Here is a 12,911-nt window from a genome sequence, read left to right on the forward strand (position 1 = left end):
GTCAGAGAGAGAGGACTCTCTCTGAGAGCGGTGCGGGTCGGGACGTTTCTGGTCGTGAGCAGGGGGAAAAAGGGCTCCGGAACCGACTGGCTTCACGTGCTGATTTTATTATTGACGAGACTGGGGCTCATGTGCAGGGAAGGTCTTAGCGAACCGTCTTAATCAACAGGAGCTGTATTTCTATTGGGATGGTCTTTCGTTATAATCCATAAAAGAGCAATTTTTATAGCATGGTGTTAATCATAATGTATAGGCCATACAGAGCTTGGCAAAAGCATCGCATAAACCTGAATAGATTTGAGCCTTTTGTACAGTGCACGGCTGACAGTCAGGACTGTATTTTAACTACAGCAGACAAACAGTTCCTCTTTACAAATGAAAGTTTGTTTGGCAAATAATTCAGTTTGGTCGGAAACTAGTGTCCGAATGACAGCCTGAATTGCTTACGTTGCTTCTCAAGCTTGTTTTCCGATACACCGTGCTACACATGCTACTCGTTTTTAAATGTATAAATGTCTGTGACAGAGTAGGAGCCTCAGTGCAGAGCAGCGTTTCCCCAATAGCTCTTTTTGTTTGCATTGTATCTTAAAGATGTAAGTCGTCAGCAGAGCTCAAATGCCTGTTGGCCGGCTGTATATACAGTAGCACTACTGGTCAGCACTGTTTCCCCCAGCTCTTCCCGTAATCTTTGGGAATCAGTCACCACTGTGAAGGCACCCAGCAGCTCCACAGATCTGGAGCTGGAGGAGCAGGACCTCAGCCAGCAGCGTGGTGACAGGAAAAACTCAAGTGAACGAGAGACCAGGCTATTTTTGGATCCGCACGTTTGGAATAAAAGCAAAAGCAATAACCAGTCTGTGCTCCCCGTAGTGTGGTCAAAGCCTCTTTGCTCGGGGCTGAGTGCGCCATTAGAGTCCTTCCCCTGCTGTCAGCCTGCTGTGAACTGGGAGCTGATGCACAACCATGCGACAGGCCTTTCAATACAAAAATCCTGCTGTAGTTTAAATTGTAGAACATACAAAGATATTTACTTCAAACTGACATGTATTCTTGAGCTCGTTTTTTTTTTTCTGGTGTGTTTCCTCTGTTCTAACTGCTCTTTAGCCTTGATGCAGAGTTCTGTTGTCTGATCCTTTTCTTATGCATCAGCAATTCATTAGTAGTGTCTGTTAACGAAATGTGTTTTTCAGCACACTGGCTATCCAATTTTATATTCTATATTCTATATTATATCAAGTAAAAAGACACTTATACTGTTACAGCCATGATTCTTCCACCCAGACTGATGTTTTGTTCAATGTGTATCTGCAAGTGGAGCGATATTTAAAGGAAAACGCGCTTCTATCCAACACTGCTCAACACTGCAACCTTATTTCAAAAGAAATGCAGTTGGCAGTCGAGACCTTTAAATCGTCTTTTTCAGACTGGCTTGACGACGGCTCACGCTGTCGTGTAAAATGCGTCTTCGTCCGTGTCGTTTCCTCCAGGTGGGCTGGAAGATTAACTGGCCTACTAGAAGCAAACCCCCCTTAAAAGAGAAAGAGAAAGACGGGGCGGAGCTGGTGTGTGCTAAAAACATGCATTTCGTGAATCAGAATGAAAGTAAAAGCATTGGAAATGCGATGTTTTGCCTATTCCCTGGCGAGAGTGAGACTGCTCATGGCCGTCCCTGTGAACCCAACGGTGCTCGCAGAAAGACTGGAGTTTAAGTGCTGTCATGTTTCTGCAGCCTGGTGAGCGTTATGGGCGCAGAAGGGCTGTTTCTATGTACACGGGTGATGTACTGAGTGGCCGGTGCTTTGTTCCCTGTGACTAGTTTGCCCTTGGGTTTTCCCCACAGTGCAAGACTCTCTCCGGAGTGTGCGACCACATCATCTCCCTGTCGTCTGACCCCCTCGTCTCCCAGTCCGCGCACCTCGAGGTGGTGCAGCTGACCAACATCAAGCCCAGCGAAGGCCTGGTAGGAGCTGGCATGGGGCGCCTGCCGGTTGCGCCCACCCCTGGAGCGGACGTCCCCTGTCTTATGCTGTTCCCATTCACTTCCCCTGCTTCTCCCATCAAGCTTTAACTGGGCCGTTTCTCTTAACTTCATTGCTCCTTCTCATGCGGGCTCGGCTTGGGCTCGGTGTCACATACATCTTAAAAAAGGCGCAGGGGTCTGACTTCTGGGATTGAGTGCTCCTGACCAAAGCGAGGGTAGATTTTTTTCAAAAAGTGCCGTAAAAGTCGGGCGGAAATGAAAGGGGTCAGCCATTTTTAAATCGCCTATGCAAACTCGGCGAAAAACAGCTTAGCGGATATTTTACAAGGTTTTTGGCGCTGAAACAACAAATATTAAAAGATAAAGATTTATGATAATTTTATTTGAAAATGTAATTCACTCAAAACCTCTTTTTAGGATTTCAAAGAACATTTATCTCTTCTGTAAAACTGTAGGCCCAATAAAAATAGCCAACTGGAGTCTGAGTTGCTCTGTTTCCAAAAGTTTTGCTGGCGTCTCGCAGTAGCTCATTTAACAGAGAATAAGAAATTGCTCCAGAGAAGATGTAATCAATCCTGGGAGAGACGCTGTTCTTCTGAAGAAAGATTAATCAGCTCAGTAATTTGAAATGTCAGTCTGGCAGAGGAGGAAAATTGAGTTTATTTCAGCGGTATATGAATGTGAACAGAAGCATTTGCAGTAGAATTGAGCTGCTCTTGATTTAAGTTATGCAGAAATGTGTTGGAAATAAAGATGTGAGAAAGAAGCTCATTTATGCTGATGATCTTTTTAACTGCAGAGCAGATCTTAGCAAAGTTGAGTGAATTTTCACACGGAATCTGTCCTGACTATGTTTTGCAGGATTTCCCCAAGTGAAGATACAGTAAAACACATCCTTGGTAGGAGAACAGTGCTTGACTGGTGTTTTTAAGTCACTTTGAAAAAGCAAACAATAATAAGGTTTATATAAATGATTAGAGATTTGAAATCTGTAGACTTATAGAAATGGTAGGCAGGAACAGTTATATATATTTTAACATCTAGAGAAGATGGGAAAGAGTTTGCACTGAATAATATAGCACAGTGCTGCACCACAAGAAGGCAAAGGGCTCCAGTGTGCATTGCATGCACTGTAGATTTTGTGGACAATGATCATGGGCTATGATTATATTTTCAGGACTCCTCTGACGAATAAGCATCTCTATGGGGGCTCCTCTTTAGCTATTGAGTGCAGCGTTCTGCCGAATTAAAAAAAGAAAAAAGCGGCTTAAACTGCAGTTAAACAATAATTTGTTTTACAGGGATTGCTCCTGACGAGAAGATGCAGAATTAATCCCTAGCTGCAGATACAGATTGAAGCCGAGAGCATTGCTCAGTGCCTGCCACTTCGTTTTTAAAGCACGTTTCACCATGTTGAAATTTCTAGTGAGAGTAGTACATTGTTACAAAGAGTATCCCTAACGCTCTCCACAGTATCGGTATTACAGTTCATCTGCAGGATACGTTTCACTGACCTGCTGCCCGTGTTGCATGCAGATTGAAGTGCCACTGCTTCACAACCAGAAGTGAGGCACAGGGCTGGAGTGTGTCGAGCCTGAACCCAGCTCCTGTAGAGTTAGGAGGACTAAGTGTATTAGATACCTTCAAGCAGGATTCTAGCTCATTGCAGGTTAATCCCCAGCAGTGCTAGAGCCTATCTCTAAGAGATAAAGTCCCTCTTGCAAGGAGCAGTGTTTGCATGGAGTGGACTATCATGCTATGGGTAATGGGTTCAGAGTTCTAACCACAATTACACCCACACCTTCATTGCAGACAATCAACTTGTAAACAATTGATGCTGTAATATCATAACTTATTTAACTTCAGTGTTTTCTGTCTTTTCTAAGATGTCTTTGGCGAGTGTGTCAAGCAGCTGTTACAGGCAGCAGCAGTACAGAGAATTAGTCAGGACTCTGTGCTTGTAACAAAGGAGGTTGCCGGTTCAAATTCCCAAGTGGGGCACAGCTGTTGGTGCTTTCAGCAAGGCACCGAGTACTGTGTCAATGTAGGCAAATGTAAATAAACATCAGAATTAAGTGAATTATAATCTCATTCCAACCTATCATCATGTCTCTCCTGCCCTGCTTTCTTCCAGATTGAATAGTAAATGCCTGTGTTCTATTTCTGTTTTTAACCTGTTTTTTTCAGACTCCTGTTAAAGTTTTTTTTTGTTTTCTGCAGGGGATGTATATCAAATCAACTTATGATGGACTGCATGTAATTACCGGAACAACTGAAGGCGTAAGCATCCATTTCAAGTCTAATAAATAATACAAGCCTGCAAATTACTGTATGTAATGCAGTACAGAGAGGAGAACAGTGGTTATTCATATGTATATAGAATAACACATATCATTCTACACCCAAAGAAGGCTCCACAGTCAAAACGTTGTGTTTTCTCTCTTTCCTTTTCAGCATGGAATAAACCTATTACTTGTTCCTACATAGAATAATGTTTTTTATTTAATCACAAGCCACTGCACAACCACCTACAGTATAGCCTGATGATAAACTTCCACCACAACTTCCTGTGTACTAAATAATACTCATACACACTCTGGCAATATCCAGGAAAAAGCCAGGATATGGGCTTCAAACGCATGACTGGGTGGCTTGTTCCAGACTCCCACCACCCTTCTTGTAAAGGACCGCCTCCTGTTCTCAGTTGTAAGCGCACTGCCATGTAGTTCCCACGTACAGTGTGTCCTCAGCTTCTTGTTTCACTGTTCGTTCTGACCATGTCATCTAAAGCGCTGTGAGATTTGGGAGCGGGTGATATAATATCCAGCATTTACAGTAGGACACCCCACTCTGCAAGGCAGAAAATACATGAGAGGTTCACCTTAGAAAGCAGATTTCCGACCCTGGGGAGAGTGAGAAATATGAAAGGGGCTCATATGCAGCTTGAATTTTGCACCAGGGCCTCAGGGAATCTTGCTCTAACACTGCCTGAAGACCTTGAATCACAAATCCAACCGTGTATTTGTAGTGGAAATAGTGGGGTGACGTCAGCGCCCTCCCTGCGCGTAGCAGGGTCCTCAGCTGCCTGTGCTGGGGGAGGTCTCCTTTAGCTCACGCGGTTGGTGCCCTGTGGCGTTACGCCGGAGACCGGGGTTCGCGCCCCAGGTGTGGGGGACGGAACGGGCAGTGGGGGGGCACGACCTGCGCGGAACCGCGACGGTCACACATTAGTGGAGCCTTTACTGGGAAGTGAGGTGTTCACTCCATCACTGGGGCGACACCAGGCCCAGTTACACAAAGGCACGAGGTCTCACTACATATTAGAAGGGCTGCAAACGAGAAGAGTCCATTTAGTTCGGTGCAGCTCGTTTGTTAGTTAGTAGCTCAATCAGATGAGGATCTCATCCAGCAGGCAGATTCTAGCACACGACATCAGTGGGAAGAAGCCCACACAGAACAGCATACTGTATAAGACAATGGACAGGCACATTTCTTTTAAACAGTTTCCAGTCTAGAAGACCTCTGCACCCCATTGAGTAGGATGTTTGGAGCTGACGCTGGAACAGATCCAGACTCGTGTTGTTTGCTCTTGAACTTAATTTTTATCCTAATGTTTTGCATAGTCTGTTGGAAACATCTTATTTATGTTTCCTCTCTCTTACAGTTAAGAAAAAAACCCCGCTAGGCAGTAAATCAAATCCCTTATTTTTAAAATCAAGAATTAAAACAGTGAGAGGGTGTGCAGTTGTATTCTCACATCATCCTTGAGGAGAATTAACACTGCGACTGCTGTACTCCTGAATGGACCGTAACGGGTCTCAGTGACACTAAACATGAGTGCAGGCGTGACGTGGCCCAGCTTGACAACAAGGCAGTACAGCAGAGGCCTCTGTCTTTCGCTGTAGCATGTGGTGGCTCTGAGCCTGCACATGAGCATGGAAGAGTTCCAGCAGCTCCTGTGTGGCTGTGACTGACTCCAAGCAGGAGCAGACTAGAGTGGGGCTGTGTGGCCGTGACTGACTCCCAGCAGGAGCAGACTAGAGTGGGGCTGTGTGACCATGATCGAATCCCAGCAGGAGCAGACTAGAGTGGGGCTGTGTGGCTGTGACTGACTCCCAGCAGGAGCAGACTGGAGTGGGGCTGTGTGGCTGTGACTGACTCCCAGCAGGAGCAGACTAGAGTGGGGCTGTGTGTGACCATGACTGACTCCCAGCAGGAGCAGACTAGAGTGGGGCTGTGTGTGACCATGACTGACTCCCAGCAGGAGCAGACTAGAGTGGGGCTGTGTGACCGTGACTGACTCCCAGCAGGGGCAGACTAGAGTGGGGCTGTGTGACCATGATCGAATCCCAGCAGGAGCAGAGCAGACCTACACTGTACGCCCATCACTAGGGCAGTGTGAAAGGCTGCCAGGGAGAGCTACGTGTTGGCCCTTGAGGCTGTAGACAGTGCAGCAGCAAGCAGGGCAGGTGAAAATTGGAAGTGACTTAAATTTTCTCTGGGGATCTTTCTAACTCGAGCTCCTTCTCGCTCTTTTCAGTCTCCAGCTGATCGATGCAAGAAGATCCACGCTGGGGATGAAGTCATCCAAGTCAACCATCAGACTGTGGTGTGTATCTCCGACTTTTTTCTTGTTACCAGTTTCAGCTCCCATGTGTCATATTGCTCTCATGACACAATGACATGACACAGTTGTTTTCATAACATGCCTACTGCATAAATATGCATACTTAGCCATTCCTGTACACTGCATGTCATGATGTTTCAAGGGTTACACATATGGCCGAGCCTGAGGCACCTAAACATTTCTGAAAAGAAAAACAGAAGAATTGGAACCTAATTGGTTTCATTTGCATCAGCGGTTTGAGCTTCACAGATTTAGAAATTGATGAATTAAAGCTGTGACTGAGATGAAAGCTCTTCTATATGAAAGGCACTTTAATATAGCAAGCTGCTATTTAGGTAAGAGAAATTACTGTGTGGAAATGAAGACTGTGCTTTGCCTCTCCCTGCAAACCTCTCTCAGAGCTGTCCAGTGATCTTGTGTAGTTGCATACAGTATAGAGATGCCGATTGTGGTTAAAGCAGAGACCAGTGTAGTACAGTACAGGGAAATTACAGCAGGACCATGGAAAACATGAAGAGGTTCTGTTAATGTGTGATGCAAGCCAAGGTATACTGTGGGCAGAACAAAATCAATGCATGAGAGCAGAATGGGAAACTCAAGGAAAAAGCTGAGTATTTTTTACATGGGCATCAACCATGGTACACTTCCACAAGGGTGACTTTCATCTCTGGGATCTGGAGCTGTTCCTGTACTCCATTGGAAAGTTTTCTCCTTACACTAGAGTTACATGTAACTTTTAAACGGGAGAGACGGCATCTTAGTGCAACCTTCCAGTTTGTGGTAAAAGACACAAGCACAAGTTTACGAATAGGCAGGAGTGCTGTGAAGGTCACCAGGTCTGGTGCTCCATATGCAAATGATATTCGTTCAGCAGACATGCCTAAGTTGAGCCTTTCCTGTCCTAGGGTAAGCATGGTCTTAGGTTTGCACAAGAAGAGTCCAGTGTGGGTCTGTGAATGCAGTGTTTGTTTGAATGGTAACATCCATGGATGTTTCAGAATTCCTAAGTGTTCTATAAGAGAGCGTTGGACAAGCCTGCTTGAAAGACAGCCAGTGAGAATTCTCCCACCAGTGAATCTTACATTCACTGTGTTTCTTCATATAGTGAAGCATAAAATCTAGCATGGTGCTAATTAATGGTGGGCTTGAATAAGATGCAATATACAGTAAATGTATTTATACTGTACTGTACTCGGGTATGTCACAATGTCAGCGTAGCAAGTGGAATATGAAGTTTTAGTTAAGAGAAGGTGACATAATGCAATATGCAACTCTGAAAAGAGCAGAATGTGTACTCTGACATTTAAGGATGAGAGTGAGGCCAGGAGGAAGGGCTCTTCTTATTAAATGCCTTGTCCTTTGATTCATGCGCATGCCATAAGATGTGTCGTAAGATAAGGAAAAGTCATGTGTATTGAATGTAACTGGCGTGCACCGCTTATTTCTAGAGGGCAAATGTTGAACATCTAAACCTTTTAAAGTTAATTTTTATCTTCTGCCTGAATCCCTTTTGAAATTTTAATGCTTGAGCTGTAAGGGATGAATGCTCCATTCAAAATGGAAACCTTTCCAAAGTAGTGAAATCCACAAAGGATGTCTGGCATCTGCCCATTGGAGCTTTGGCCAAATATTATTGCATGTCTCAGCTTAGTCTAAAATCCATCTTCTTTTTGATTTTGTAGATGTTTGCACCTTTTCAAACCTTTGCTGCCTGAATTATTTCCTCACAAAGACTAGGAGAAAGATGTCCTAGAGCATTAGAATGCTGACAGACAAGAGCACATTATTTAAGGATCTCCATCCGTGTCCTGAAAGAAGTCAGATTTCTGGCTCGGACAGCATTGTCAGGTGACTTGTTTCAGACTCCCGTTTCCTGTTTTCAACCACGCGGAAAAAGATCAAGAGATATGCAATGGTTACAAAACATGTGCCCAGACATGGGATGCTTCCCCTGTGGAGTCACTTGTTGTATCCACAGTAGATGTGTGAGTCTTATTACTTGAGGTTAAGGGTTCGCATTAAACAGGCAATAAGTATTGAAGGAGTGTTCTGTTTGTTTGTGTGTTCACTCTAAACCTCTAATCAGGTCTAATTGTTGGTGGTGGCTTTCTGGTACTTCTGAAGAGAGTAGGAGAGATTAATTGCAGATGTGGACAGATTATTTCTTTCTTCGTTACCGTAATTAAGCAAAAAGAGGAAGGGTGCTAAAGGGCTTGTCAGTGCATTGCCTGTGCAATATTCTGTAGCTCCCCTTGCTGTCTGAAATGGCTTTGAGGAGCAAACAGAACTCACTCACAGTGAACAAATTAACCACCGATTAAGAAAATACCACCCTAATGCCCTGCAAACAATTTTAGGCTCTGTGTCGAAGAAGACGGCTTGTGCCAGAGGAAGGTGGTTTTCTGTGCATGCTCTGTTGTACTGTAGGTGCACTGGATCAGACAGCCTCTGTGTGGATGTGAGACCCACGATGGCTATTAGGATCTGATGAAACCATCACAGAAAGATGTTTCAAAAACAAGACACGAAAGAGCTAAAATGGGGTCAAACGAGAACGATTACAAGTATAGGAGAAGTACTGTACAAAAAACTGCCCTGCCTTCCTGTTCAAGAGCGCAGCACCACAGACTGAATCTTTGCTCAGGCTGCCGATGACCCTGTTGCTCCGTCAAGCGTACGGAATGACTGTGCAGCAGCCGAGCAGGATCGATGTGCTGGAGCCGGAGTTGAGGGAGAGCAGGAGAAGGAGACGCAGTTGCCGCCAAGGCAGAGAGCTGCACAGGCCCAGGCAAACCACAGTGGCTACAGCTATTGTTCAGTGGCCATTTTCTGTTTGCTTTTGATATGACGTACAGTAGATGCTCCAGGGAGTAAATCGTGTATTTGTATCTACTGTGTTTGGTACAGTAGATGAATGTTTATGTAATAGGACTATTTTCTGAAATAGATGGCTTTTTGCATAAGTGAAAGACTTCAATAAGCAGTCAGATAAGAGTACCTAACTAACAGCAGATATGTTTTTCACAATATGTTTGTCCCCAATTGTCTTGGAGACAATCCCTGTGTTTGAGAAGCCTTTTTGAAGACCTCTGCACATTATGAATTGCTGCCTGATCCCATCAGATCTCAGACACTAAGCAAGGCTGGTCCTGGTTAGTACTGGCACGGGAGAGCTCCAGGTTACTGCAGTAAGGACCATAGTGGCGCTTTTCTTTCTGAACTACCATTTCCAGGCCTCAATATGTTGCCTGGGGTCACTGTGCTGTAGAAGGTCCTGCCCTTCAGATGAAAGGATTAATGTATAGTGTTGTCAATAAAAGATAGGTGTTAACCAAAATCCCAGATTCCACTGTGGGCTTGAACAGTATGGCTTTTGAATATAAAGCGCTACATGATGTAAATGCAAAAAAATATTATTATTAGTAGTAGTAGAGGTAGTACTACAGACAGCATAATAGATAGAGTCTTTATTTAAAACAAACTGTGACAATGCAATTGCTTTGTGTCTGGGCTCCATGTACTGAACAAATACAGATAAAAAGGTTCATACTTTCGAATTTGAGCACTAACCACTAATATTTATTTCCAAGATAATTAATTTAAAATTGAAGTCCTCAAAGAATATTGCCGTGATGTTAATGAACTGCTGTCGTCTTGTGACATTTAGAGTATCCTTTGTTTGATCCATTTCATCCGAGCGCAGAAGTGTTCTGTTTCAGTATCTTTCTTGCTTACTCTCTAATCTTCAAAAGAATACCCGTTAAGTCAGCACAATAATGCTTATATCCTTCTTTGCTAAAATTCCCTGAGTGATTAATAGCAGCATGGATAATAATTGCAGTTAAACAGCTTATAATGAAACTATCAGTGCAAAGGTCCAGGTATGTTCACTCATTTGTTGTATATGAGGGGAAAATTATCCAAATAAACATTTTAAGTTGCTGGCAGCAGAATAAACTGAGCACAAAGAGTTTTGGGGTTATACGTTCTTTACTTAATACTGCTTTGCTGTACACTGCATATCCTGATGCACAGTTTCAGGTTGTGGAAGATGTAAATGCACAAAGAGCTGTATTGAGGGGTTTTAAAAATGCACCAAATGATTGTCGGAGCCAATAGCATTTGTTATGTTTTTAAAGCCCCTCTGCATGTGCTCAGCAGGTGTACTTGTATGAAGTAGCTACTGTATGTGTGCTGTTTGTAAACCATTTTAAATTGTTTCCCACTTCAGTGCACGCTATAAATACAATTGCCTGGCAATTGCATGAGCAGAATAAAGATGCGACAGTTTGTGTTTTGAACACTACAGGCTAAAAAAAAATGGAAAATCAATAAATTGCTCCCTCCTCATAGAAATAGAAATGTACTGGATGTTCTATGTAATCAATTGCAAATGCACAAAGCAGTGAGAAAGGAGCAGGGCCGCTCGATCACAAGCCTGTCTCTTTTGGGCTCCAACGCTGGCTCAGGACCGGCTCCGGGTTCCACGGGGTGGGGGGGCAGGAGCAGCCAGCTGTGTGGGCGGCCAGCGGGTCCGGTATGGCCCAGTGGGGGCGGGCGGGACACTGTCTGATGCGTGCCGTTCACTGTGTTTGTTTGATTTATGTATTTGTTGGTCACTAGGTGGGGTGGCAGTTGAAAAACTTGGTAAACGCGCTGCGTGAAGATCCCAGTGGTGTGATCTTGACATTGAAAAAGCGACCTCAAAGCATGCTAACATCTGCCCCGGCTTTACTAAAGAACATGCGATGGAAGCCTCTTGCATTGCAGGTGAGGAAGTTTAGCTGTTCTTATAGCAAGTCATAGGGACTGTATTTCTGTAACTGAATGATCTGCTGGTGCAGCTGTTTATCTGTTTCCTTTTAAGTATGATTCGACACAAATGATTGAATTGATTGATTCAACCATGATGGACTTGACATTACAGTGCCCTGCTTATTTTCACATGCACATTATTTCTCCTGAAATAAAAATGTAGCATTATTAATCAGGCTATATTATTTGTCTCCATTAAGTTTTAATCCACCACCTCATGGCTTTAGAAGAATGTGCTGTATACACATGAATTAAATCTTCTACTCTAACAACCAACGCCACCTCTACATCACTTTCAAGATTTTAACTTCATTCCACATTCTACAATCCTCACAAAACATTTTTTTTCCCTTTCTAAGGCAGGAAACGTAATGCAACAGTTTTTTAAACCACCCAGCACTGCTTGCTGCATGACAGATTTCATGTAATCTTCTTTTGGATAAACACTCGATAGAAGGATTCAATCTGTTCATGTAAAAATCCTGTAAGTCTTCCATCAAATGCAAGAATGACATCAGATTAAACTTTGCGCAGTATGGCACTGTGGAAAGTTTACCTCTGACATCTGGATTAATTCAAGTTCAGTTTGCTGCCAAAGAGCTAAAAAACAGAATTGCTGTCATTGGACTTTTGGAGCACCAAGAGTGTCTTTGAGATGTAACATGCTGGTTCTTTTCAACGTACAGGTTTTTTCAGGGACCGAACAATTCACTGAATCTCTTCTGAGAGTCATTTTTTATGTTTTCTGAGACAGAAATTATAACAAATCCCTCAGTCTTCCAGTGTAGCCTCATTGATTGCATATCCTAGCAAATAGCAGAGTAAGCACGTTAAGGACAGGGCTTTGATAGGGGTGGGCGAATATGGTTGGTCAGATCATTCTAAGTTTGGAGTGTTTTCTCAGTTCTCTGAGCTATGAAATGTTTTGCTTTGTTGATGTGAATGTGAACTGCGATAACACTGAATACAGAAAGCCTGAGTGCTCTGTAGTGTCCAAGTGCAACAAGGTACTAACTAAACAATTGTCGGTTGTCTTCACATTGTTGGTGAGCAGGGAGGATAAAATATCTGGGGTTTACTCTGCAGTTGTGGAAAAGTCCCTGTTTCTCCGAGTTGATTTCATTGCTCTGGCGGGGATGAAGCTGCCCTTCTTTCAGCTGCAGAACAAAGAGAAGGAGGTGGCACAATGAATCCCCAATGGAAACAACAACAAAAAATAAACTGTGCAACTCTTACCTCCCACTCTCAATTCACACTCATCCTAACCACAGGATTGTCGCAGCTTGGCATGTACAGTATCTCAATTCCGCGCAGCGACTAATTAAACCAATTAAATCCAGCTTCCCCCAGCTGAGCTGTTTGTGAAAGGACTCCTTACTTCCCCCAGTTTTCAGCCTGCCAGGCTAGGACAGTTCTCAGCTGCTCTTACCTGGGTGTTTTTGTTTATCAAGCCCCCTGTGTTCCAGCTCAGAACTTTTGCTTGCTGTA

The 12,911-nt window shown here is 43.8% G+C and overlaps 1 protein-coding gene across 4 annotated transcripts in view; it reads left to right on the forward strand.

Moving 5' to 3' along the window:
- The window catches only part of cnksr2a (connector enhancer of kinase suppressor of Ras 2a), a 112,657-nt gene that overhangs the window by 48,899 nt on the left and 50,847 nt on the right, over positions 1-12,911 (forward strand). For 2 of the 4 annotated variants that reach the window (XM_015341501.2, XM_015341502.2), the window contains exons 6-9: positions 1,841-1,960; positions 4,202-4,261; positions 6,522-6,590; positions 11,232-11,378. In XM_015341501.2, coding sequence (XP_015196987.2) covers positions 1,841-1,960; positions 4,202-4,261; positions 6,522-6,590; positions 11,232-11,378 — 396 coding nt within the window. The remainder of the gene's footprint in view (positions 1-1,840; positions 1,961-4,201; positions 4,262-6,521; positions 6,591-11,231; positions 11,379-12,911) is intronic. The other 2 variants (XM_069189904.1, XM_015341505.2) reach the window with 1 other exon arrangement.

The sequence above is a fragment of the Lepisosteus oculatus genome, chromosome 5, assembly GCF_040954835.1.
Source record: "Lepisosteus oculatus isolate fLepOcu1 chromosome 5, fLepOcu1.hap2, whole genome shotgun sequence".
Taxonomy (NCBI): Eukaryota; Metazoa; Chordata; class Actinopteri; order Semionotiformes; family Lepisosteidae; genus Lepisosteus; species Lepisosteus oculatus.